General features: G+C 28.6%; 1 protein-coding gene across 1 annotated transcript in view; it reads right to left on the minus strand.

The window, feature by feature from the left end:
- The window catches only part of LOC123294767 (protein rhomboid), a 253,857-nt gene extending 239,905 nt beyond the window's left edge, over window positions 1–13,952 (minus strand). The window contains exon 1 of the mRNA XM_044875907.1: window positions 13,895–13,952. Coding sequence (XP_044731842.1) covers window positions 13,895–13,897 — 3 coding nt within the window. The 5' untranslated portion in view covers window positions 13,898–13,952. The remainder of the gene's footprint in view (window positions 1–13,894) is intronic.
- Between the last annotated feature and the right edge of the window lie 10,340 nt (window positions 13,953–24,292).

Raw genomic sequence — 24,292 nt, forward strand, 5'->3', positions numbered from 1 at the left:
TTTCCTTAATGTTGAATTTTGTAAATTTTCTCAAGATATTAAAAAAAAATCAATAAAATAAAATTATATTTTTTTAAATTTTTGAAAGACAAAAATTATTTGCATTTTAACAATAAACTTTTAAGAAAAATATACAAAATGGTACAAAATTTTGAATTCGTTGACTATAATGCTGGTATGTTATAGAGACAGATACATTTAGTAAGGGCCTATGTTAGCATAAGTAATATTAAAGTATCCACCAAAAGCATTGTGAGTATCGCCAACCAGTATGGGCCTGAGGCCTATGCTGCATGAACTCGTCCGCCTTAACTATTGCTAATGCTATTATTCCCTCAATACAGTATACAGTATGGCGTTCACAGCGAAACTGATATAGTGACATCCACAAAAATTTATTATGTCATAGTATGAAAATTGTATTGTACTTACTTTAAATTATCTCTGTTTTCGTTAACTTCTGATAACTTTCACAACTCAACTTCAATAAAATTTTGACAAAAAATACAAATTGGCAGAAATAAAAATATTTTTGTATTTTCTCAAAATGCATGGCAACATGAATCGATTGTAAAAGTTTTAGCATCTTAGGTAACCTAGATGTCGGTTTTTGAATTGATTCTCGATGTAGAACACCCCCTCCCCAACTTTTTTACACCAAATTTGTCCTTGATTAAATAATATTAAATAATAGGTAAATTTGATCACATTCACAAAATTGAAAATATGAAAATAAAAACCCTTAATTAAGTAGAATAGTTAAAACAATTTATAGAAGGTTCAATAATTTTCTGGACATTACTTGAAATGACTAAGCTACCGACTAATGACTGAAAAAGTTATATGTATAAAAATACCTTTGACATAATATATTACATCTTTTTTATATGGTATGTATTTTTTAATATGGCGCCTTCTTTCTCTTACATTTAATAAATATTATGAGAATAAACACACATAGCGACATAAAACTGTCGTTTAAAACTCACTTTTTAAAGACAAGTTTATTTACGAAGTATACATTATATAGGTATTTAAAACTGAAAATATGGGGTATGGTTTGATTTTTAAATACATTATATGCCAGAAATTCTTCAAAAAAGTTTCATTATCTTCGATTTTCATTTTAACAAATTCGCAAACGAAATCCTGTGTTCGATTGGCAATATATGTCTATATTGGTCTTTAGCTTCAGCTTGGAAAGGTAAAGCACAAACATTCCAAGTTTGTACATTCCACTAACTTATCTTGTAGGTTGATTATCGGAAACAAATAAGAAACAAAAATATACAACGAAAAAAGTAGGTCAATAGATCAATACAGTATATTGGGAATGCATATATGCAAATTTGTATACTATGTAAAGTTTTGTCCCAAGTTTGTAACGCTTAAAAATAATAATGCTACGAACAAAATTCTAGTATATTTGTTTATAAAATCAAATAATTAGTCTATCCGTCTGTTCGTCTGCCCGTCTGTCCGTCTGTCTGTCAACACGATAACTCAAAAACGAAAAATGATACCAAGCAGAAATTTTTACAGCGTGTTCAGGGCATAAAAAGTGAGGTCGAGTTCGTAAATAGGCAACATAGGTCAATTGGGTCTTGGATCCGTAGGACCCATCTGATAAACCGTTAAAGATAAAACAAAAGTTTAAATGTAAAAAAATGTTCCTTATAAAAAAATAAAAAACTTTTGTTTGAAACATTTTTTCGTAAACATCTCTGTTTACCCGTGAGGTCGCAAATTAGGCGCAAATTGTTTAGTATGCATTATATGGGAATATCAGTTATGAATGTGTGACCAGTTAAAACATTCTAAGCGTACTCATCATATGTTATGTTATAATAGTAACACTTAGAATGTTTTAAAACGAGCATTTTTTCTGACATTGAGTATATGTATGTGTAATGTGACAGTGTAATCAACACAGTCTTTACATGGTATTTCAACAATTAACTAAGGCAATTGCCTGTTTTCAATTGTTTCTTAAGATTTTTCATAGAGTTGCAAAGTTAAAAAAGCCCGTAGAAAGTTTTTAAAACTATACTTCTTACCAGACATCGAAACTTGAAGAGTACTATACGAATATTTTTTAGATCGGTTTAATGTTTCGGAATCTCAATCTATTAACGAGTCGCACTGACGCAAATGTTATATATTTTTGAATTTATTAATTACATGGATATTAAAATGGTTTGAAGTTTGGTGGCAGTGTCTTTCACTCTGTAACGAAATTTTATGGCAATAAAAACCAATGAAAATTTGACAAAATCCTAATAAACATTGAAAATCACGAAGGGCAGTGTGAAAATTAAGTATCATGTTGTACTATGTATAAAAATATAATAATCACCTATTTAAAAATGCAAAAGGTGAAGAATACCTTTTAAATACCAAAAATACAAAAATTTCTGTGTATTAAGGTAGTTTCATCGTAAATTCACATTTCGTGGTCATTTGACCAAATTTAAATTACACGCATAATCTAAGGTTTCCGATTAGATACAAAAATAATCAATTTTCTATCAATGAGATAGAAAGTAGTTTTCTATCCATATAGAGTTGTCAAATTCCGTTCTTTCTTTCTTAGACAGAATTCTTCTGAGAAAACAGCGATTATCAATTATCACTCGGAAAAAAATTCAAGTGTTCCATTGTGTGTTTCCTATTTTTTATTGTTTATTTTAAATAAAAAACTAATTGCATAGGTTAGATTTAAAGAATACTTAGCAATTTTAGTTCTCTTTGTAAATGAATTAACACTATTGTCGTGATAATAGTGCATTTATTGGAGTTGTTAAACTTTTTTAATAAAAATTATTACAAAATTAGACTTCTTTTATGCAAAAATACAATTTAAATAAGTGAAAACAAACAATTGACTGAGTTAATTGTTGAAATACAAGGTATAGATATAGAGTGTTGATTACTCTGTCACATTACACATACATACATGTCACACACATACTGATATACCCATATAATACATACTATAACAATTTGCACATAATTTGCGCTCTAACGGGTAAACGGGTAAACAGTGATGTTAACGAAAAAATGTTTCTAACAAAAGTTGTTTATTTTTTTATAAGAACCATTTTTTTACATTTTAACTTTTGTTCTATCTCTAACGGATTAAAAGATGACCCAATTGACCTACGTTGCTCATTTACTGAACTCGACCTCACTTTTTTTACGTCCTGAGCACGCTGTAAAAATTTCAACTTAATATCTATTTTCGTTTTTGAGTTATCGTGATGACAGACGGACAGACGACAGACAGACAACCGAAAATGGACTAATTAGGTGATTTTATGAACAACTATACCAAAATTTTGTTCATAGCATCAATATTTTTAAGCGTTACAAACTTGGGACTAAACTGAATATACCTTGGCATATTTCATATACATGGTATAAAAACAGTTAGAGTGAGAGTTAGATCACTTTAATATAGATTGACACATTTTTAGCTTCGAATGCCTTGCGTGAATTACCTTAAATGAAAGTTATTTTGAAAACAAACATATATACAAAATTTTATATTTTGTAGTTTGTACAATACTGTAAAATAGTGTAATAAATCAAAGATAAACTCACATGTAATATTTCAATAGACTTTTGTTGTAAAAAAAGTAAATCTTTTACATTTTCCAATTTACTTATACATGTTTTAAAACAAAACAATTTTTTTGGATATATTTTATCTATATGTGTTAAAATTTTATTTGATAATAATCAGAGAAGAAACATATTTGGTTGTTAATTCCTCATTTTTTTTCTGTTTCTTGTAGTTTTTGGTTTAATCTAATAAATTACTTTGGGAAGAATTTTGTGTTTTTTTTTATGTTAGAGAAATTGTTTACAAATGAGTCAAATTGGTTTGTCATCAAATTTTTTAAGACCTTTAGAAATTTGTTAAATAGGATAGGTATTAGTCATAATATCAGCATAGGTTTTTGTCATATTGTTTGCATCAAGTCAAAAATTTAAGTATAGGCGTAATCTCTTACACAATAATTTACCAAAATCACAAACAAGACATTTTACCATTATTTGCGATTTTACCGGTTTTGTATATTGTGTAATTTTATGGGGATGCACGTTTAAAACAATTCAAGGAAAGTTTTTATATTTCGTTTTTGGAATATGTGGAGTGATTACAACTCAAAAAACACTCAACTCAAAATCCACTTATTTTGATGATTTGCTGACTGGATTTTGAAATTTCTCCGAAATATTGTACCTCATATCATATATTATTTTAGGCAATATTTCAAAAAAATAATATAAAATAATCTAATATATAAAATTCACGTGTCACAGTTTTCGTTGCCATACTCCTCCGAAACGGCTTGACCGATTTTGATGAAATTTTGTGTGCATATTGGGTAGGCCTGAGAATCGGCCAACATCTATTTTTCATCCCCCTAAATGTTAGGGGTAGTCCACCCCTAAATTTTTTTTTTTATTTTTTAGACAAAATTTTTAATTTCTCTTTTTTTATGATACAACAAACAAAAATACATACAATCCTCAATTTTCACCCTTCTACGATCAACCCTTATTTTTTAATAGCCATTTTAGTAATTTGTGTGGTATATGCTTATTTCACGCATATACCACATTCTTACATACATACAATATACACATTCTAACATACATACATACTTACAATAAGTAAGCTATTTTTTGTCTACACTAGAAATTACTAGGAAATTATTTATATGGCAAAACAACGTTTGCCGGGTCAGCTAGTAATATTATAAAATTCCGAAAAAGAAAGGAAGAGATTATTTGTGAATTTCTTGATTACTTTTAAGAGATGTGCTTAAAGAAAATGTTAATGTCTTATTTTTACTGACCATTTTTACTGACCAAATTTAAAAAATTCGATTGAAAATTGTTGTTTCCGATTTCCATAAAACTTAATAAGGTAATTTTGACCCAAAAAATACAAAAATCATTTGATAATTGGAATCGAATTTTCTTAAATATCGTCCTAAATCTTATAGGAAGAGTGCGATTTCTCGGATAAATTTTAGGTGTTATTACAGAATTCGTTTAATAGTTAAAGGAACTAAATTTACGTTACTTGGACTAATTTTAATCTAAAAGTTCAAAAATCCAGAACATTTTTTTTTTAATTTTTGCAATTTTTAAATTACAAATGAAAGCCATTTGGTAATTTTTAAATATAAATTAAAGTTTAATCGACTTTTCAGGATATATCAGTTTTCTAAATTGTTATATTTAATTTTACAGAAGATTTAAAAATATAAAATTGTAAAATAAAATAATGGAAAACTAGTTTGACCTAATAGCTTGTGTTTGATATGTGGCATTTGTATAAAAAATAAAATAAAATCCTTTTTTCACCTGTTTTGAAAACGATTAAATCGAATGCACATCAAATTATTTAAAATCCATTAAAATATATTTTAATAAAAAGAAACATAAAATAAATAAAATACAATTTAAAAAATATAATAATATTTAAAAAATAAATATAAATAAATAAACAGTAGAATTCATTGTGCAGTGGATAACCCACCTAAATATAATTTATTTACTTTTTTTTTTTCTTATTTGTTCATCTCCTTGTGACTTTTGTGAAATGAACCTCCACAGAAGATACCTAGATAATGTGGTAGAAGATACAGATACAGACGATGATGATGATGATGATGATGATGATGAATAAGTAGATAATTTGTTTTTAAAAATCAAGATACGATGTCGAATGAGAATTTGCCGTTTATTTGTCATGGTTTTTGTAACGCTAAATTAAAAATATCTTCAAAAATATATAAAAAGTTTAGTGTATATTGAAGGTAGAACAACTATTATAGTGTAAGGTACAAAGTAAATAAGTGTAGAAATGTTCAGAGTAATGCTTATACAAGTGTACAATAATACAAGTGAAATTTAAAAAACCCCCGAGAAATTTTTCGAGTACAGAACCCTAAACTAACACTTGAAACGTATCTAAGAACACTCTCCATTAAACCACCTTTCTCCTCAGAACCTTCTCCAAACTGAACCGATTTTGAGGAACATCGCCTACTTTTTAGTTGTTCCGGTTACGGAACCCTAAACTCACACTTGAAACATAGCTAAGAACACTCCCCATAAAATTACCTTTCAAATAAAACAAAAAAATCTAAATCGGTTCTGCTTCTTAGGCGCTACGATGTCACACTCAGACACACATAGCGGTCAAACTTATTACACCCCCTTTTTTGGTTCGGGGTTATAAAAAGAAGCTATCAAAAAAAATCTCATCAATTTTTCAAAATATCTTAAAAATATCCAATGATTTAAAAAAAAAATAAAATTGTTGTATTTAAATTCAGAGACTTTTTTATTACCTTCATACTTTCAATAATTACGAAACTTTTTATACATCTATTATATGATATATATTTACTTTGTACAATTCTGGTGGGAAAGTTTCGTCAAATTTTTCAAGTTTATGATTGTGGAACAAGGATAATTTATTTTTATATACAAATATTATGCTTTTTTTATTTATGTTTAATCAATTTTCTGCTATAGCATACCACCAAAAATGATACTATTTATCATAAAATTCCATACTTTATAAGACAGTTTCTCAGCATTTTTAAATTTACGATTACATTGATCGCTACCTTAAATTATAAATAAGTACAGTGTAATCTTACTAATCCAATCCATACGCTTGGTTGTCACGAAGATTTTTGATTAATTATTTTAGTTGCTCTCTTGCTTTACCGATTTATAAACTATTATCGAATAAAGAAATTTAGACTCTTTAAACAGTCAATTCAGATGCGAAGCTGGTAAGAGAGGGACACATTAAATCAAGCGAGCAAATTTTTCCTCACTCAGCCCCAGCTCTAAGGGGCGTGCCGGTGCATTTGTCCCGGAAATCATTATATAATGTGTTCTTTTGGGTTTGAGCACATCCTAAGTTGATTTATATACGTATGCTATGATTGATCTAAGGATCTGAAGATAAATGGGACCTATCTAAGACGAAAATGTTCATAAGACTTAAATGCAGTTGATTTTGGCTAAGAACTTGCCGTATTTAAAGAGCTAATAACCGAAATTAATGAAAAATCAACTAAAGAAAATTATTTGTCCTATTACAACATCTGAGCAAGCACGACTTGCAATAAATCTTTCCTAAATTTAAAATAATTAAAACGTATCTGTGTTCAACAAAGAATCAGAAACATTTATCTGGTGATCTCGCGATCGTAACCATTTAATATAAAACTATCTTTGGGACGAACTTTAATTAGCTAATCGATTTTTTAACAGAGACAAAAGCAAGCCATAAAGCTGTAACAAGATTAGAGAGGAAAAAATACCGGGTTCTAAAGTTATCTATGTTACACAAATCAAAGTTATTAGCTAATAGATAATACAGAGTGCTAATTTATTCGAGGATTTTTATTTTCCCATAAAAATGCCACATATTATTTAATTTGTGAGTTTTTCAACAATTTTTCTCAAAAGCTGAAGAGAGAGGACGCCACTATAATATTCCAGCCCCGGTTTTAAAAAACGTAAATCCGTTATTCTTCTTACTTAAAGTACCTAAAAGCTTCAATTTGGTTTGGCAATTCTCGGACATCCTTCAATTCAAAAAAATTTTAATGAATTTATCTCAACCTCCAAATACCGAAGTTAATATATGATAAGTTATTGAACCTATGTCCTGATGCGGCTTTAAAAACTATTTGACTTTTTTTTTAATTTGCTGTGTTCATTCGAACTGAAAGATAGGTGGTACTCAGTTAAAGCCTATAATTAAGTTCTTTAGCGTACATTTTTTAAACGATAATAAAACAAACATTTTTGTTATATTCAACGAGTTTTAAACGAGTTACAGTTTTAATAAGGGATGGATTTTTACCTCCGTATACAAAACATGGAGTAATTTGTAGATACAGTTCATTTGCAAGCTTGTATATTTTTTCAATTTAGGAAAAAATTTCACTGATATTAGAAATTTTTTATATTTTTTATATAGTTCCATATATTAGTCTAAAATAAAGTCTTTATATAGTTCCGTGATCTTAAATAAAGTTATAATAATAAGAATTTCAGAGTTTTTCGAATTTCTCCGAGACTTTCACATCTCTTTAAGCAAAAAAATTGCATATTTTCTGGCATTTAGATCAAATTCCCTAATAAACAGTGTTATATTTTCAACTGTTAGAATATTTACACAAAGTTAGAATATTATTACGCCCTTGGTACTAACGGCTCCGAAAGTACTTCGACGCTTAAGAATTTAGCTGTAATGATCAATTTGATAGAAGACTAAAGATTTTTGAGAAATTCGACTTAAATTTCAGTAATTTGCTAATTATTTTAAATCTTTATGAGATCCATTGCAGGTATTAAGGAAAAGATTGAAAAAATGTTCGAAAATCAGTAAATTTAAGAAGCTATTAAATCCACTATTGACTTCAAACTTCGAAACATACACAAAATTATGGACAGTTATATCTCTGTGACCACTCAAATTCCTAGTTTACTCTTTCAGTTCTTGTGATATTTGGGTATGAGAAAACTTCACGCTTCAATTTACACCAGTAACTATTTTAGTACAATTAAAGATGTTACAAATTAGGGAAAATAAAAGAAACCGCTCACATTTTGCTAAAACTTCATGGAATGTGTTTCTCAGGGGTCAAATATCATTAGTAATGCATGAGTTAGTGGCGCAAATGCTTCTATTTGTTAATAAACAATAAATTGTTAATTCAATGGATCGCTTAATGTTAAGTTTGATTAAAAAAATTAATAAATAGGCAATTTGAATTACGTATACGTTTATACATGTAATAGTTTTCGATTCATTGACAAACACATAACATTTATCCTACAAGTTGCCTAATTACTAATTTTTTAAGTGAACTTTATTATTTTTTTATTGAATTAAAAATTTATTGTTGATTAACAAATAGAAACATTTGCGCCAGTAACTGATGAATTTATAATGATATTCGACACCTAAGAAACACATGCCGTTAGGTTTTAGCAAAATGCGAAGGAGTTTATTTCATTTTAGTTTATTAGCCGATTACTGTACTTTACAAGAAGTGCAAGAATCTGGTTTACCAAGTTTTCTAAATTCAAGCACTTATATAGAAGTTGCGTGAAGCTACCCACACCAAATTGTTTTTTAAAAATGAATTCTATATATGATGTTTTATTTATTTTCCCCTGTTTATGAATTTATTATAATAAATGAAGTCGAGGGGTCTTTAAAATTTTTGAATTAATAATATCTACTGTATTTATATTCGTTCAGTGCCTCATTAACAATCAAATAAAATATATGCAAATTTCAAATGTTTACACACATAGAAAGGGTGAAAAAACGTAAAATTTAAATATTATTATAGATATTATTCACAGTATCTCGTTATTTTGAAATAATATGTAAATTTTCAAATAGGATGGGAAAATATTGGACTATCAATCGTTACATTTTACACAGTTTATATTGAAAATCCAGAATTATAATTTTGGGTTAATTACAATTCATCAAATCCAACGAAAATTGGAAAAAAAATATCTAATATATCATTTTCAAGGCAGATTATGTTCAAAATTGATGATTAATGTAACTTTTCTCATTTCACAAGGAAAAAGTTATCCCTTTTTCGTGTTGCCTGTTTCAACTCATTGATATTTTAGCTTATTCCATATCTTAGAAAATACATCTTTACAAATTGTGCAAGATCATTAATTGCTTTTTTCCTAGGGTGAATATTGCCCTAGATTGATTAAGATCGCGAAATGTCAGTGGCAAAAATGGGTTTGTTTGGTTTGAGTCCATTGGAGCTAATAATTACTAATTGATCTGTTGCTATACCTGGTGTTCGAAATTTTAATTGTTCTCACTTTTTGTCTGATAAAACGACCTGCCCTTTTGTTCCCCACGTTCATATGATGTTTTCTCCCATTTTATAACATTTTTATGGCTACATGTAGTTTTTCATTTTTCATTTTCAGCACTTGTGCCCAATCTGTAATGTACTAATTCTCAAAGAAATCGTTATGCTCACCGATATACAGAACTTTTTGGTGCTTTGTCTACATTATTTCACTATTTTCATCTGGCTCGCTAGGAAAATTGGCGCCCTTAATTTCTGCGGTAATCTCTCTATTATATAGCCTATTTGTTTATCCGATTAAAGGGTCTGATGATATGGTGGAAGAGCAAAGAACAGTTAGAGATAATGATTTAGATTTACTCCTGGCGAAATCTCTGCTGCAAATTTTATTTGACTTTTGAAACCAAGTTTTTTACAATATTGTATTTACCAAAAATTCGTTAATTGAATTTCGAAATCACACAAATAAAAATTATTCAAAATGATACTAATTTAACGATAGTCAGTGATTTTTATTTTTATTTATTTAATATTTCGTTTTTTATAAACAAATTATAACTAAAAATGCAACCATACCTACTAAATTTGTAAAAGAGTGATAGAAAATATATTTAACAAACACTTTCGTAAAACATAAATGTAATATAAATTATAACGGGTGCACCTATGTAATTTGCAGTTTGCGCCCTTGAACACAAGATGGGTGGCCCCGCGTCTAATGCATTCTAATTGTAAAATGACTTTTTAAAACCAATCGGCCTCTTTTGTTTCGTGTAGGTATATAACAATATTTAATAATCATTTTTTGCCGATGACTATTGCATTTTTTTTCTTCAATTTTTGAACATTCGTGGTAGAAAGTTATTGTTGATACAACGAAAATCGAAATCTAATATTAAGGCATGCTTTACTTACTTTAAATTCTTTCAGTTATTATCTTTTTATAGGTATATCTCTCCCATTTAACTCTCAGCTAAGTTAGAGACACACACAAAATATTTTAATAACTCAAATATTAAAGACAAAAATTTAGGAGTTCTTGTTAAAATAGCGAATAATTACTTTTACTTCTATAATAACTGTCAAACTTGGAAATTACCCTTCTAAGAGAAACGAAAATTTTTAATTACAAGACAAGGTTAAAATTGAAGTACAAACGTTTAGCGTATATCCAAATAAGAATACTTGCAATAAAGCTACTTCGATTTCAAAAAAAAAAAAACATTTTTTTAAGTAAACGCCATTGGGAATAGAAGTAGACTATTTTTGGTGGGATTTTATTAATTGATATGAATGGGTCCACATCAGAGTCCCGATTCATTTTTACGAACTAGGAACTAATCTATATGAGATCGCAAAAGTTTGTGTAAACTATAATCAATAAAGATAGGGTTAGACGTGTGTATATCATCTTACCATGCGTTCAGATAAAAATACACCATTGGAATTCTTTTTATGGGATTTTTTTTTTATGGGAAGAGTCGCGTCTATATCAACAAACCTGTAACGTTGGAGTACCTTAAAGCTAGCATCAGTCAAGTTATAGCCGAAATAACTCCCATTGAAACTGGCAAAAAGTCATAGAAAATTACCTCGAACGCATAAACTGTTGAAGAAAGTCAAGAGACGACCTTTTGGCTGACATCATTTTTCGTATTAAATGATACCTACTTCTATTACATTTATAAAAATAAGATAAAATTCCCTTTTCGGTGATTTAAGAAAAATTAAAGTTAGGAAACTCAATTTGGATCACCTGGCATAATCAGAAAGTAACGGGTTTGACTTCTAAAAGTCGCATCCACAATAGCTTGCTTTTTATATGTGTATGTGTGTGTATTTGGTGATCCTCTTTTAACAAGTGTTATTGTGTAGAGTGATAAATTAGGTACTAATTTGTATATATGCAATATATGTATATATAGAAAAGAAATTTTGTATCAAACATATGGTGTGTTTGTTCAAGACAAGCCATTATAGGTTATTATATAGGCAAGCATTAATTATTATAACTCAACTCAACTCAGTCAACTAGTTAAAATATTTTTAAGTAAATATTACAAAAGTTTAATTACTTTAGTAGAGAACAGGTAAAATGTTTTGGCTTGTTGAAAAAAATTTGGCATTGACATGCGTTTTTTATAATTGCTTTATTAAAATTGGTTTTTTTTAATGTTTGTTGAAACGATTTCGAACGCAATCATCTCAGCCAAGTATGCTGCATAAGTTGTGTTTCCACACACAACAAAGAAAATCAACCGTTGAAGACGAAGTCAAACAAAAATGCACGCAAAGGATAATAGCTAATCGACAAGCTAAATGCAGCCTCTGGTTAAACGACATTATACGTAATTTTCCTAGAACATTTTTCGTCAGAGCGAAATGTAACCAAGTGAACACAAAAGTGAATAAAAAATATAAATAAACATAATTTGTATAATTTGTTGGGAAGTAAAACCAAGAAAAGTGGAAATTAAAACTTTTTCAATCAATTCCGCTTACCATGAATTTTGAGAAAATGTAAAAATATTATTATAATTGTCAATTTGTATTTTTTGTCAAAATGTTATGTTTTATCGGTTAAAAAAAATGAGTTGTGAAAGGCATCATAAATGAAAGATAAAAGAGATAATTTAAAATAAGTACAATGTTATGTCATAATAAATATCATGAACAAACCAAACGTAATGTACGCACATATTGGGTTGACTACCAAATCAGAAGTGTGTCTTTTTTAAACTAATATTACAATTAAAATTAATTCATAAAGTAAAAACTAAAAATAGCTATAAAATTAAATTCTTTAAAGAATCAAACAAGTATTTGTTTTCTAAAATTGATACCTTAAATTTTCCGAAAAATATATCTTGTAAATAAAAAAAAGTACGCACTACATTTATAATGTATCAAGGTACGAGAGGAATATTTCGTACCAACAAAAGGCTACGACACCTCTCGTTCTTTTTATAAAATCGACGATAGCTCAATAATTAAATAAAAATATGAAATTTTTGTTAAATATGAAAATAATCGTAATTTTAGAAAAATATTAGAATGGTTTTCCTAACAGCTAAATAAAAATGTCCACATATTATAACAAGCCAGTCTGATTTTTTGACGCTTTTATTTTTTACATTTAATTACCACTTCCAAAATGCAATTTCTTGTCCTGATTACTAATTTAATATATAATTTATTAATTGATCGTCAGATTTTAAGCCTGCAAGTTATGAGTAAACAGTCCGGTACGGTTACAGCACCGAAATGAAATAGGGTACTTCCCACAAAGTCTTAAAGCCCAAATGAAACAAACACATTCGTTTGAAGGTTTAAAAAAAAAGTAGTCCCGAATAAGATGTAATGTTTAATTTCGTTTTTTTTTTTTTTTTTTTTTGTCTAAAGGAATAATTTTTTTGGCCTCTTTAATACAGTCAAAAGAAAATCATAAAAAGACTTTTATACATATTCATATAATAAAAATCAAATATTGAATAGATCTTTTGTGGTTTTTATAACCGTCTAAATACATTAAGACAAAACAATACTCTAAGTATTCTTTTATTTGAAAAATGAATAATGAATACAATTAAATGACATAAATAAAAGCCACTTCGTAAATTAATTGAAATAAGCAAACAATTTTTATAAACGGAAATTGTTTAGAAATTGTTTTATATACGCGGTTTCTTTAGGGTTATTTTTTACAGAGGTTAAAGATATCCTTTTAAAACGAATAAAATATATTCCCATATACACATAATAAAAACTGACTAAAAGTCGTTATGTAGAGCGAAAACTTCCCTGGAAAATAATAAAAAAAAAAAAATATATATTCATCTAAAACAGTAGATATGTAAAATAAAATTAATGTTGTTGATGTGCTACAGTAGCAAGATTAAATACTTAAATGATATACAAGTTGCCTATAAGTAAAAATAAAGCATAGATTTATTGTTGAAACTGAGAGTAATATTTTTTATACTAACCATATTGATGAATTCTTGAAACGTAATCGCTGGTGTTGAAGCTGTTCGGCATCGCTCTAAAAGGACGTCTCGTTTACCAGTGGTAAGTAGTATGTTACCAAGTTCACCTTGTAATGCTGTACGAAATTCTGGCCAGGGTATTTCACCAAAACCTTCGGGATCAAATTTATCAAAAATTTGACGCCATTTATCTATAAAATCGAAATGACATGTTACAAATAATAATTTTAAATCAAAATCCATGTCATTTGCATTAAATATGATTTAAACAGATAATAATAATTTTAGAAACACATGATCAAACACAGGATTTTTTCAATCTAGAATTTAGCAATTGCATTGCAGCAATTATTTCATATTTTGTGGTGTTTGAAATATGGTTCATCACTTCACATCTAAGACGAAGGATAACTCCGAATAATGAACTGAAAGTGGAGAATCAGCTCCAAAGAAAAAGAAGATATTTATACCTATTAAAAAATTAATCCCATTAGCTTCTGGAATGCAGAGGGAAAATAGACATAATAACACAGAATGATGTGAATTTATTGCGTCCTTCGGATAATTAGGATAAGAAAACCGCAATGATATAAAAACAGGTTAGGTGATGCATGTGTTGCCGCTGTGAATAATATCGTTAAATTCTAATAAAAAATTTCTAACGCAATCCATTCGCTAGATTTGAAAAACCAGTATTAAGTGATTTGCCAGCAATGAATCAAGCCTGTATACGCTAGTCAAATTCTACATTAAAATCACAAAACGCGATGTTAAGTTGCTTTTTTGGTATGCTATTTTGACTCCTTAAGGAAGTGTGAAATTACGTTTTGCAAGCACAAAAAATTATGCTACCTGAGGAATCCGTGAAAAACTGGAAATTTTCCGGACTGTTTTCAATTTTTGCAGTTCAATTCAAAAACTGTAAGCTTTTGACATTAGTTGCTACTATCATATTAAAAGTATATTAAATTGGAAAATTTACACGGTCTTCAGAAATGTAAAATTTTTGAGTTTTCCTTATGTTAAACTGCTAGAGATAGAACAAAGTTTCTAATGTAAAAAATGTTCCCTTTAAAAAAATCAACAGCCTTTATTTGAAACAATTTTTCGTAACCATCATTGTTTTCTCGTGAAGGGGAAAATTAAGAAAAAATTTTGGTGTCCATTTTCTACAAAAATATAAATGGTAAAGAGCACTTTTCAAAATTTTCGAAACTAGTACAAATGGCGGCCGGGAGGCGATGTTAAGCTGTTTTTTTGGGTATGTTATTTGGACCCCATAGGGAAGTTTTACAAGCTGTGTAAGGTGAAAGCGTTTCACACTCTCCTAAGAGGTCCAAATAACTACCAAAAAGCAGCTTTACATTGCGTTTTGCGATTTTAATTTTTTTTTTTGAGATTTCACTGATGTAGTTGTTAAACACCATTTTATGGAAATCGGTTTTAACTGTTAAAGTCTTATGACCGCTAAGTAAGATTTTTAAGAGATTATTTTCTTAAGAGCGCGTTATTGTAACAAAAAAATGAACAAACCTCGTAATAATTCGTGTCTTAATTCACTTTCATCGGTATCACTATGTAAATCTGTATGATCTGTATCATACAATGCTTCCGGTTCAAGTCCTGGAAATGATGCTAACGAACCAGTAATTGTAGCAATATGTAAACCAGGTTCAATACCAGATTCTTCACTTTGAGCATGTACTAATGTTGTTTGTTGTTGTTGTTGTTGCTGAGTAAGCGGTGTTAAATTTGGTGGCCATAACGATAATCTTCCATGTGGTGTTGTCGTTGATTGATGATGGAGCATTGTTTATATACAAAATTATTAAAATATTTATGTAATAAAAACAATAATTTCATTACAAATATTTTTCTTTGTTTAAATTTTATTTTAATTTGATTTTTAATGTTGACAGTGATTATTATGGCAGTGTTCGTTAAGAAATTTTTTATAAATAATTGATTAAATTTTATCACTAAATTATTATAAATTATATAAATAATTATGAATAGTTTAAATAAAATATAATAATTTGTTAAAGTAATTTTTAATATACTATGCATTACAAATTGTTTTTATTTTATTTGTTGAAAATTTTTATTTAATTATTTTTTAGCATACACACTTTTTGATGATTTTTTTGGTCCAGCAACATTTTTTTTTTCTTTAGGCGATAATTTTTTCATCTAGAAGAAAAACAGAAAGTATTATAATGGAGTTAAGTTAAAATTCAAATCAACAAAATTATCATTTAGTAGATAAGTATAAGATAATGGTAACAAGTAAAAGTCGCTGGCCTATTTTTCTTTTCAGTTATAAGTTAACGAAGTGATTTTTTATGTTTTAAATTTTTATTTCTTTTATTTTACACTTTTTAGTTAGAATTTTCAAATGCCAATTAATGATACCCCACTTAACATATAGCCCACCGACTTTTCAGAATATATTGGTCTTTTGTGGCACTCTAGAGTGCCGATCGATTTGTCGAATCGATTTGTCTATTTAATCTATTAAGTGGTTCCCCACTTAATAGAGTTCGTCGCTTTTCATTTTTTCCTTTTTTACAATAAGTATGACGTCAGATTGTCGCCATATTGAATTTTCATTACTATAACGGCTTGAGTGTTATTCGGAAGATTAAGACAAATCGATTGACGTAAGAATCATACAAATCCACCCACACGTTTTTTCTGTGCCGCAAAGGAACAAACAATCGTGAATAATATGTAAAATAGCAGCAGAATCTCTAACTAAAGATGCTTTTCTAATCTCCAGACAATATTATAACTTTACATTAACATTATAATTCTGGTGGATATGATTATTTGCACTCGTGTCAAGATAAAAAAAATTACAGCTTTTGCACGAACCTAATGAATAAATGCTACGAGTCACAAGACAATAAAAATAGGTAAAGGTTTGAAATTCATTGAGCTAAAAGTCTCCGAGTTAAAAAGTTAAAGTATAAGAAAGATTGAGACCAAAATTTTTCAATTTTGTTCTTAAAAAATATTTAAAACAAGTGATAACAACCAATTGACTGGGTTAATTGTTGAAATACCATGTTTAGACAGTGTTGATGACGCAATCGTTTTTTGACGTCACGTAAGTAAAGAAAGATATCCTTTATTAGATTTGCCACACATTCATAATTGATATTCCCAGTTAATACATCCTAAAAAATTTGCATCTAATTGGCGCCCTCGTGGGTAATCAGTGATGTTTACAAAAAAATGTTTCAAACAAAAGTAGTTTATTTTTATAAGGAATTTTTTTTTTTTTAAATTTTTGTTCTATCTCTAACGGTTTACAGGCTGGGTCCAACCCAATTGATCTCATTTATGTTGCTCATTTATGAACTCGACCTCACTTTTTAAGTCCTAAGTACGCTATAAAAATTTCAGCTTGATATCTCTTTTCGTTTTTGAGTTTTCGCGTTGACAGACAGATGGACAGACGGACAGACAACCGGAAATGGACTAACTAGGTGGTTTTGTGAACACCTATAGAAAATTCTGTTTGTAGCATCAATGTTTTTAAACTTGGGACTAAACTTAATATACTATGATATATTTCATATATGCATGGTATATAAATATACCATGCTAGCTTTATCGCCTCGTTTCACTTGAAACACTGAATAGCAAAGAAAACAAAAGCGGTACGCTATTTGGTAAAAAATGCACAGAGCCATATGGTACCAACATTAAAACAATAATCGTTATCCAAATTAAAACATGATTTGCGAATATTTTGTACACATTAGCAATATAAATTTATTTCCCCTCATCACATTGCATTTAAAATAAAAGCACGCTACTGTGAATTAATTAATAGTTATAAATTATAAAGTTTTTAAAAACAAATTTATAATTAAATACATATAATTATTTGTTAATAAACTACTAGTTTATACTATTTCCATTACAAACTTTGATTTGTAGTATAAAATACTACAAACTTCAACAAATTATAAACTTTTTAATATTACAGTATTATTATTTATTTATTGAATAAATTAAATACTAATTTTGCCTATTTTGTTTTCAGACAACTTTTGTATAACATGAAAAATGTCTTTTAGTTTCTGGCAGTTACATGTGAAAAGTTTTCAAGTTTGAAAGTTTAACCTCGTTGATGAATAAAACTTTATACAAATTGACCTTAAATAAATATCAATTCCTTTTTAGTTATTAGTTTATCCTGTTAGTTAATAAAATTAATAAAAACAAGAAAGTCTTTTTTCGAGTAAGATAACATTTTGTTATCAAAATGATTCAGTCACAATTCAAAAAGTTAATTCTGGAAAGGACAGAAAATTTTTTTTTCCTAAAGTCTGTGTGCATCGACCTCTACACCGCGGTTTATATTGAGCGAGGCTAATCCGTTTAGCCCATCTACAGATATTTTCGATTTAAAAGTGTCCAAAAAAAAAAACGCACGCCTCATACACAGATTATATATATTCTATAATGTGCGTTTTTTATGACACAGAGATAGTTTTTGTCACAGGCTAAACTGGCAGAACCCGGAACCCGTTTACTCAAAAATTAATCAAACGAGTGATTATGCATGTATTTCCAAACACTCCTGTTATCAGAGATCGTTCTTAAAAGACTCAAAAATATTGAATTTCAAAAAAAATTTTAGCCAAATCAGTAAACACATAAAAAATAATTCTTATTTTCATATATTTACCTTATATCTATCTCATTCTTTATACAAAATCTGTTAATGTACCTAGGGGAAACCATTTCGCGTGAATCGAATATTATTTACTAAGATTTAGGTCAAATTTATAACCTAATGGTAAGTAGAATATATATTACATGCAGACCACAAACTGGGTGCATGAGCATGATACATGGATGTGTCTATAAACATTTTATAAAAATGAACGTAATAAAACAGTATAATGAATTTTACTATCGATTCATTGACCACAAGCAACGAACTAAAAAGTTAATAATACCTACCATAGTACCATAATACTCAACTTCACATAAACCATACATTGACGTTAAATATTGAAACGAATACTATATTTTATATACCTTTATTTAGAGTCTATAGCATATTCAAAAATACCAACATATTCAATACTTATATTTATAACGAGAAACACATTAACAGCGGCCATTGAAACTTTTTGTGGCTCCAGGATTCGCAATTTTGAGCATTGATTTGAGCTTTGCTGTACTAAAATCTTTTCACTGACTTTTAAGAAAATTAAGCATGACCATATTTTGAAATATGCTGATCCAATTTGACCAAATTATAACTAAAATTTTAAGGTATATGATAAGCCCAAATTCGTGATATTGAGCCACAGCATTATGAACAACTTTCATATTAATCCACCCTATTACAGCCCAACAAACTCCATAATAATAGTTTTCTAGGCAATCTAGACAACGCAAAAAATTTGCGGATCAGAAAGTAGCTTCGCACAAAACTGGAAATATCAATAAAATAAATTAAAGAATAAAAGATTATTGGTTTTCTTTAAATTGGGGTATCTTAAAGGTAGTCAACTTATGAATGGTAAATAAGTTTTGAGGGAGCTGGTAAAATATTCGAATAATATTTGGAGTGTAGATCAAAATTTTCAGGGTATGTGTATGATTTTGTACTGAAATAAAACAGAAACCGATTGAAAAATTAGAATTATTTAGAGAAATCAGCCTCAGGAAATGTATAATCTAATTGGAACAAAGCTTTATAGTTTTTGGGTCCAAATTAGTTTAAGAAATGATTTTCAATAAAATCGAAAACTTTCACTTGCTTTACAATTTTCTCAAGAAGCTGAAAAAAATAACAAGCTGAGTAGGAATCAATTACATCGACTAAAATCCATTCCAAATTATGGTTCGATATATCGGATTTTGTCTTTACGACTTTTTTCGTGCTGTGTTTTCAAATGAGCATGATAACGTCATATTTAAGTAATCGGTCTAAAAAACGCGGCATGGAATTTGTCGAACACTATCATCACTTTATAACACTAATTTATTAAACAATTCTGCAAAAAAAAACTATGTATGTATTCAAAAACAAAAATTAGTATGGCATGTTCGAGGTGGTAGTCAAGCTCATCGGTGAAGTATTTTTGTTGGAAAAAATATTTTATTGTTTAATAATTATTAATGTTATCAAGTGGTCATAGTGTCCGACAAATTCCCTGCTGATTTTTTTCAGAACTTTTGAAACAGACAACTTTGGTAGATTCGTCAAAATAAAGCCACTCACGAAGTTTCAAGTACGTACTATTAATCATTTAACAAGGCACCATTTCTGTCCCACGGAGCACTTTGTAAGAATGTGTTATTTTTTATTTTTGAATAATTTGTAGTTATTCTTGAATCTACTATACATAGTTAGAGCTAAGAGCTATGTAATATTACACTTGTTATAGTATGAGTCACAGAGTAATAACACCATTCTATACGATATATTTTTCACTATTCGATTCTCTATTCTCCCCCAATAACATGTTTTTTAACATTATATAGGTTTCCTGGGTAAAAAATAGTTAAGGGAAAGATGAAAATTCAACCACATACAACCCCTATACATATATGTCTGTTTATACCTGTTTTAGACGTTTTGAATACCAAGGAATAATTTTTAATCTTAAAAGTTATTCAAGTGGAAAAAAATATGAGATTTCATCGTGAAAATAAATAAAAATATTTTTTTTTATTTTAAAAATAAGCTTTTCTCACTTTAGAAAGAAAATAAAGGTACTTGATCACAAATGATACAGTTTTTTTATAAGTAAGATATTTTTTGCTTAATAAAAAGCTTTTGAGACCGTAAATTAGTGATTGCTGTTAGGGTTGTTACTTCAACTGGAGGGAGACTGAAATTTATTTCCGTTGGAACTTACAGTGAAAAGAGATTAAATTTTCATAGTCCTATTATATACGTATTAGTCCAAATAATTATTTTATTAAAAATGTCAGAAATGAATATTTGTCATTTTCGAAATTGACATATTCCCGAATTTCGGTACATCCGAAAAATTACAATACAATAATTATATCACTGTTTGTGAATTTTCTAGAGAAATTAGAATCCAAAAACTGCGAAAATCCAATATATTTGACCAATAGATAAACAGTTGTTATTAATATTGTCTGAAATCAATTCGAGATATCGCGCATCGTATGGGATTTTAAGCGATATTTTAAAAACCACTCATCCAATCGTCAAATAATTCCGATTTTTTTATTTTTTGGGTCAAAATTACCTTTTTTACTGAGTTCTATTGAAATTGGGTGCAAAAATGTTTTCTCTATTTTCAAAAATCGAAAACATTACTTTCTGCATTAAAATTTGATAAAACTTGTCATATGAAAACTTGGTGATATCTCGTAAACATCATAATAAAAAACCGTTCTCGGCCACATTGAAAAGTTCACAAAATTTTATTTGTGATTTGGTTAAAAATCATCATTAAAGTAATTCGGATTCAGAAAACATAAAAAATCCTACTTATTTGACGAATTGTGGAATTGTGGAAGATAAAACCTATATTTACATTTTAATACAAGCTATAATACGAATATATTAAAACCATAAAGTATCATGCGCACAACACAATGGATTTTTTGGGCTAATTTTAATTATTTTCATTTTTTTCATGAACACCATCATTCGAAAAGCATCTCGAATTATTTTGTGCGTGTGTATGTACCTGAACTCCTCCTAAACGGCTAGACCGATTTTGTTAAAATATTGTGTATGTGTTCAAGTGGATTTGAAAAATGAAATTTACAAAATTTAAAAAAAAAACCTCGACAAATTTTTCGACTACGGAACCCTAAACTCGCATTTGAAACATATATAAGAACACTCTCCATTTAATTACCTTTCAAACAAAACCATAAAAATCACAATCCGTTCATTCGTTTAAGCACTACGATGCCACAGACAGACACACTCACATAGCGGTCAAAATAATAACACTCCTTTTTTTTAGTTCGGGGGTTAAAAATGGATTAGATTCACAAGTCGGCCCCCTAAAAAAGGGTTCCGCACCAAACCATTAAAATCCATAAAATTGTGAACAAAGCAAGGGCAGGGCTTTGACCGACAGATGAATGATCATATTGTCACGGTAACGATATTATGAATTGTTTCGTAATTCTGGAAGTCTCAAAAGACTTTGTAGAATAAAGACTATTTATTAAGTTAGAAAGTAAATAAATTACTTGCATACGTGTTCTGAGAAAATAAGTGTTACTATTTGTTACAAATTTGTATAGATATCTTGTTTATTTCTTTGAATTATTGATTTTTATTCCCAATTCTAGAGCTATATGTAAGACGATTAAATTATGCACCCCTTAGAATAAAAAATAACTAACTCAAGATATATCTCTGTAGTAGACGATAATCATATTTCAACATTTATCGAATGCACAAAACTAGTTATAGAAAAGAAAAGAAATGAAATAAAACCAACTTCAAAGAATGCAGTAAAATGTGAAAAGACAAAAACAAAACTTCGCGGTAATTGCCTTAAAAAGAATAATATTACCATCAATGTTTTTTGAGGATGCGTAGTCATGGTAGGGACAATATTAAATCGACGCCCACGCTTCCAGTGGATAATTTTAAGGTTAAAGGGGGCTGTTATGGCTAATTTTCAATTCTTTACATATAAATGGTTTACTGTCAATTTAAAATTATTGAAAAACAAGTGAAAACAAACAATTGCCTGAGTTAATGATTGAAATACCATGTATAGAGAGTGTTGATGGCGTAATCGTTTGTTTTTTGACGTCACGTAAGTAAAGAAAGATATCCACTTTTAAATAGCCACACATTCGTAAATAATAACCGATATTCCCATATAATACATACTATAAAATTTTCATCTAATTTTGCCCTCATGGGTAAACAGTGACGTTTACGAAAAAATGTTTCATACAAAAGTTGTTAAAACATTCCTTATAAAAACTTTTTTATAAGGAACAATTTTTACATTTAATTTTTTGTTCTATTGTTGTTAACAAGATGGATCCTACAGACCTAAGATCCAATTGAATTATGTTGCTCATTTACGAACTCGACCTCACCTTTTACGTCCTGAGCACGCTGTCAAAATTTCAACTTGATATCTTTTTTCATTTTTCATTTTTGATTTTATGAACACCTATACCAAAATTTTGTTCGTGGCATCAATATTGTTAAGCGTTACAAACTTGGGAATAAACTTAGTATACCTTGATATATTTCATATACATGGTATAATAACTATTATTTAAACTTGTTGCATTAGAAATTGTGAAAAAAAGAGACGAAATTGCATTAATAAAATTTTTTAATGTAAATTAACATAATTACTTATTTTTATTTGATAGAAAATATTATAAAATTTTCAATGTAAACCATATATGCAATCGATAAAATTATATGCCCATCCATACAATTATATTAATAAAGTAGTGTAGAGTTACAATGTAAATGTCTGCAAAAAAACCATGCACGGTGCAAATATACTACAATATTGATTATAACATCAAATAAAATTGAGACCGAGAAAAGAGCAAAATAGGCCTAAAAATCGAAGATAAATATCGATATCAGTACATTTACAATAATACATATTGAATAGGGTAGCTTCTTTTTTTTAATCATTTAAAAATCTTTAAAAATCACTGAAAAATATAAGAGGAAATAATTTGATAATAAAATACTACAATCAACATTTTAATTTAACAATTTCTCTGCGCATCCACCATTATTTTCTCTATGTTCAAATATAATGAAATAATTATACATATCGGTCAAATAGTTCGTGGGGAAGTCACAATCACAGAAACATCCAAATACAATATAGAAGAACCTTTTTACATTGAAGTCAGTTAAAAACAAGTGAAATGAAACAATTGACTGAGTTAATTGTTGAAATACCATGCATAGTCAGTTGATTTCTTTATCACATAACACATACATACATGTGACACATACATAACTGATATTCAAGTATAGTACATATTATAAAATTTCCGCCTAATTGGCGCCCTCACGTTTTGATAAGGAACATTTTTTACATTTACGTTTTTGTTCTATCTCTAACGGTTTACAAGATGGGTCCTACGGACCCAAGGCCCAATTGACCTATGATGCTCATTAACGAACTCGTCCTCACCTTTTACGCCCTAAGTACGCTGTAAAAATTTCAGCTCGATATCTTTTTTCGTTTTTGAGTTATCGTGTCCACAGACGGACGGACGGACGGACCACCAGAAATGGAATAATTAAGTGATTCTATGAACACCTATAGCAAAATTTTACGCATGGCATCAATATTTTTAAGCGTTACAAACTTGGGACTAAACTTAGTATACCTTGCATATTACATATATGCATGGTATAATAGA

Source organism: Chrysoperla carnea, chromosome 3 (genome assembly GCF_905475395.1).
Source record: "Chrysoperla carnea chromosome 3, inChrCarn1.1, whole genome shotgun sequence".
NCBI classification, from domain to species: domain Eukaryota; kingdom Metazoa; phylum Arthropoda; class Insecta; order Neuroptera; family Chrysopidae; genus Chrysoperla; species Chrysoperla carnea.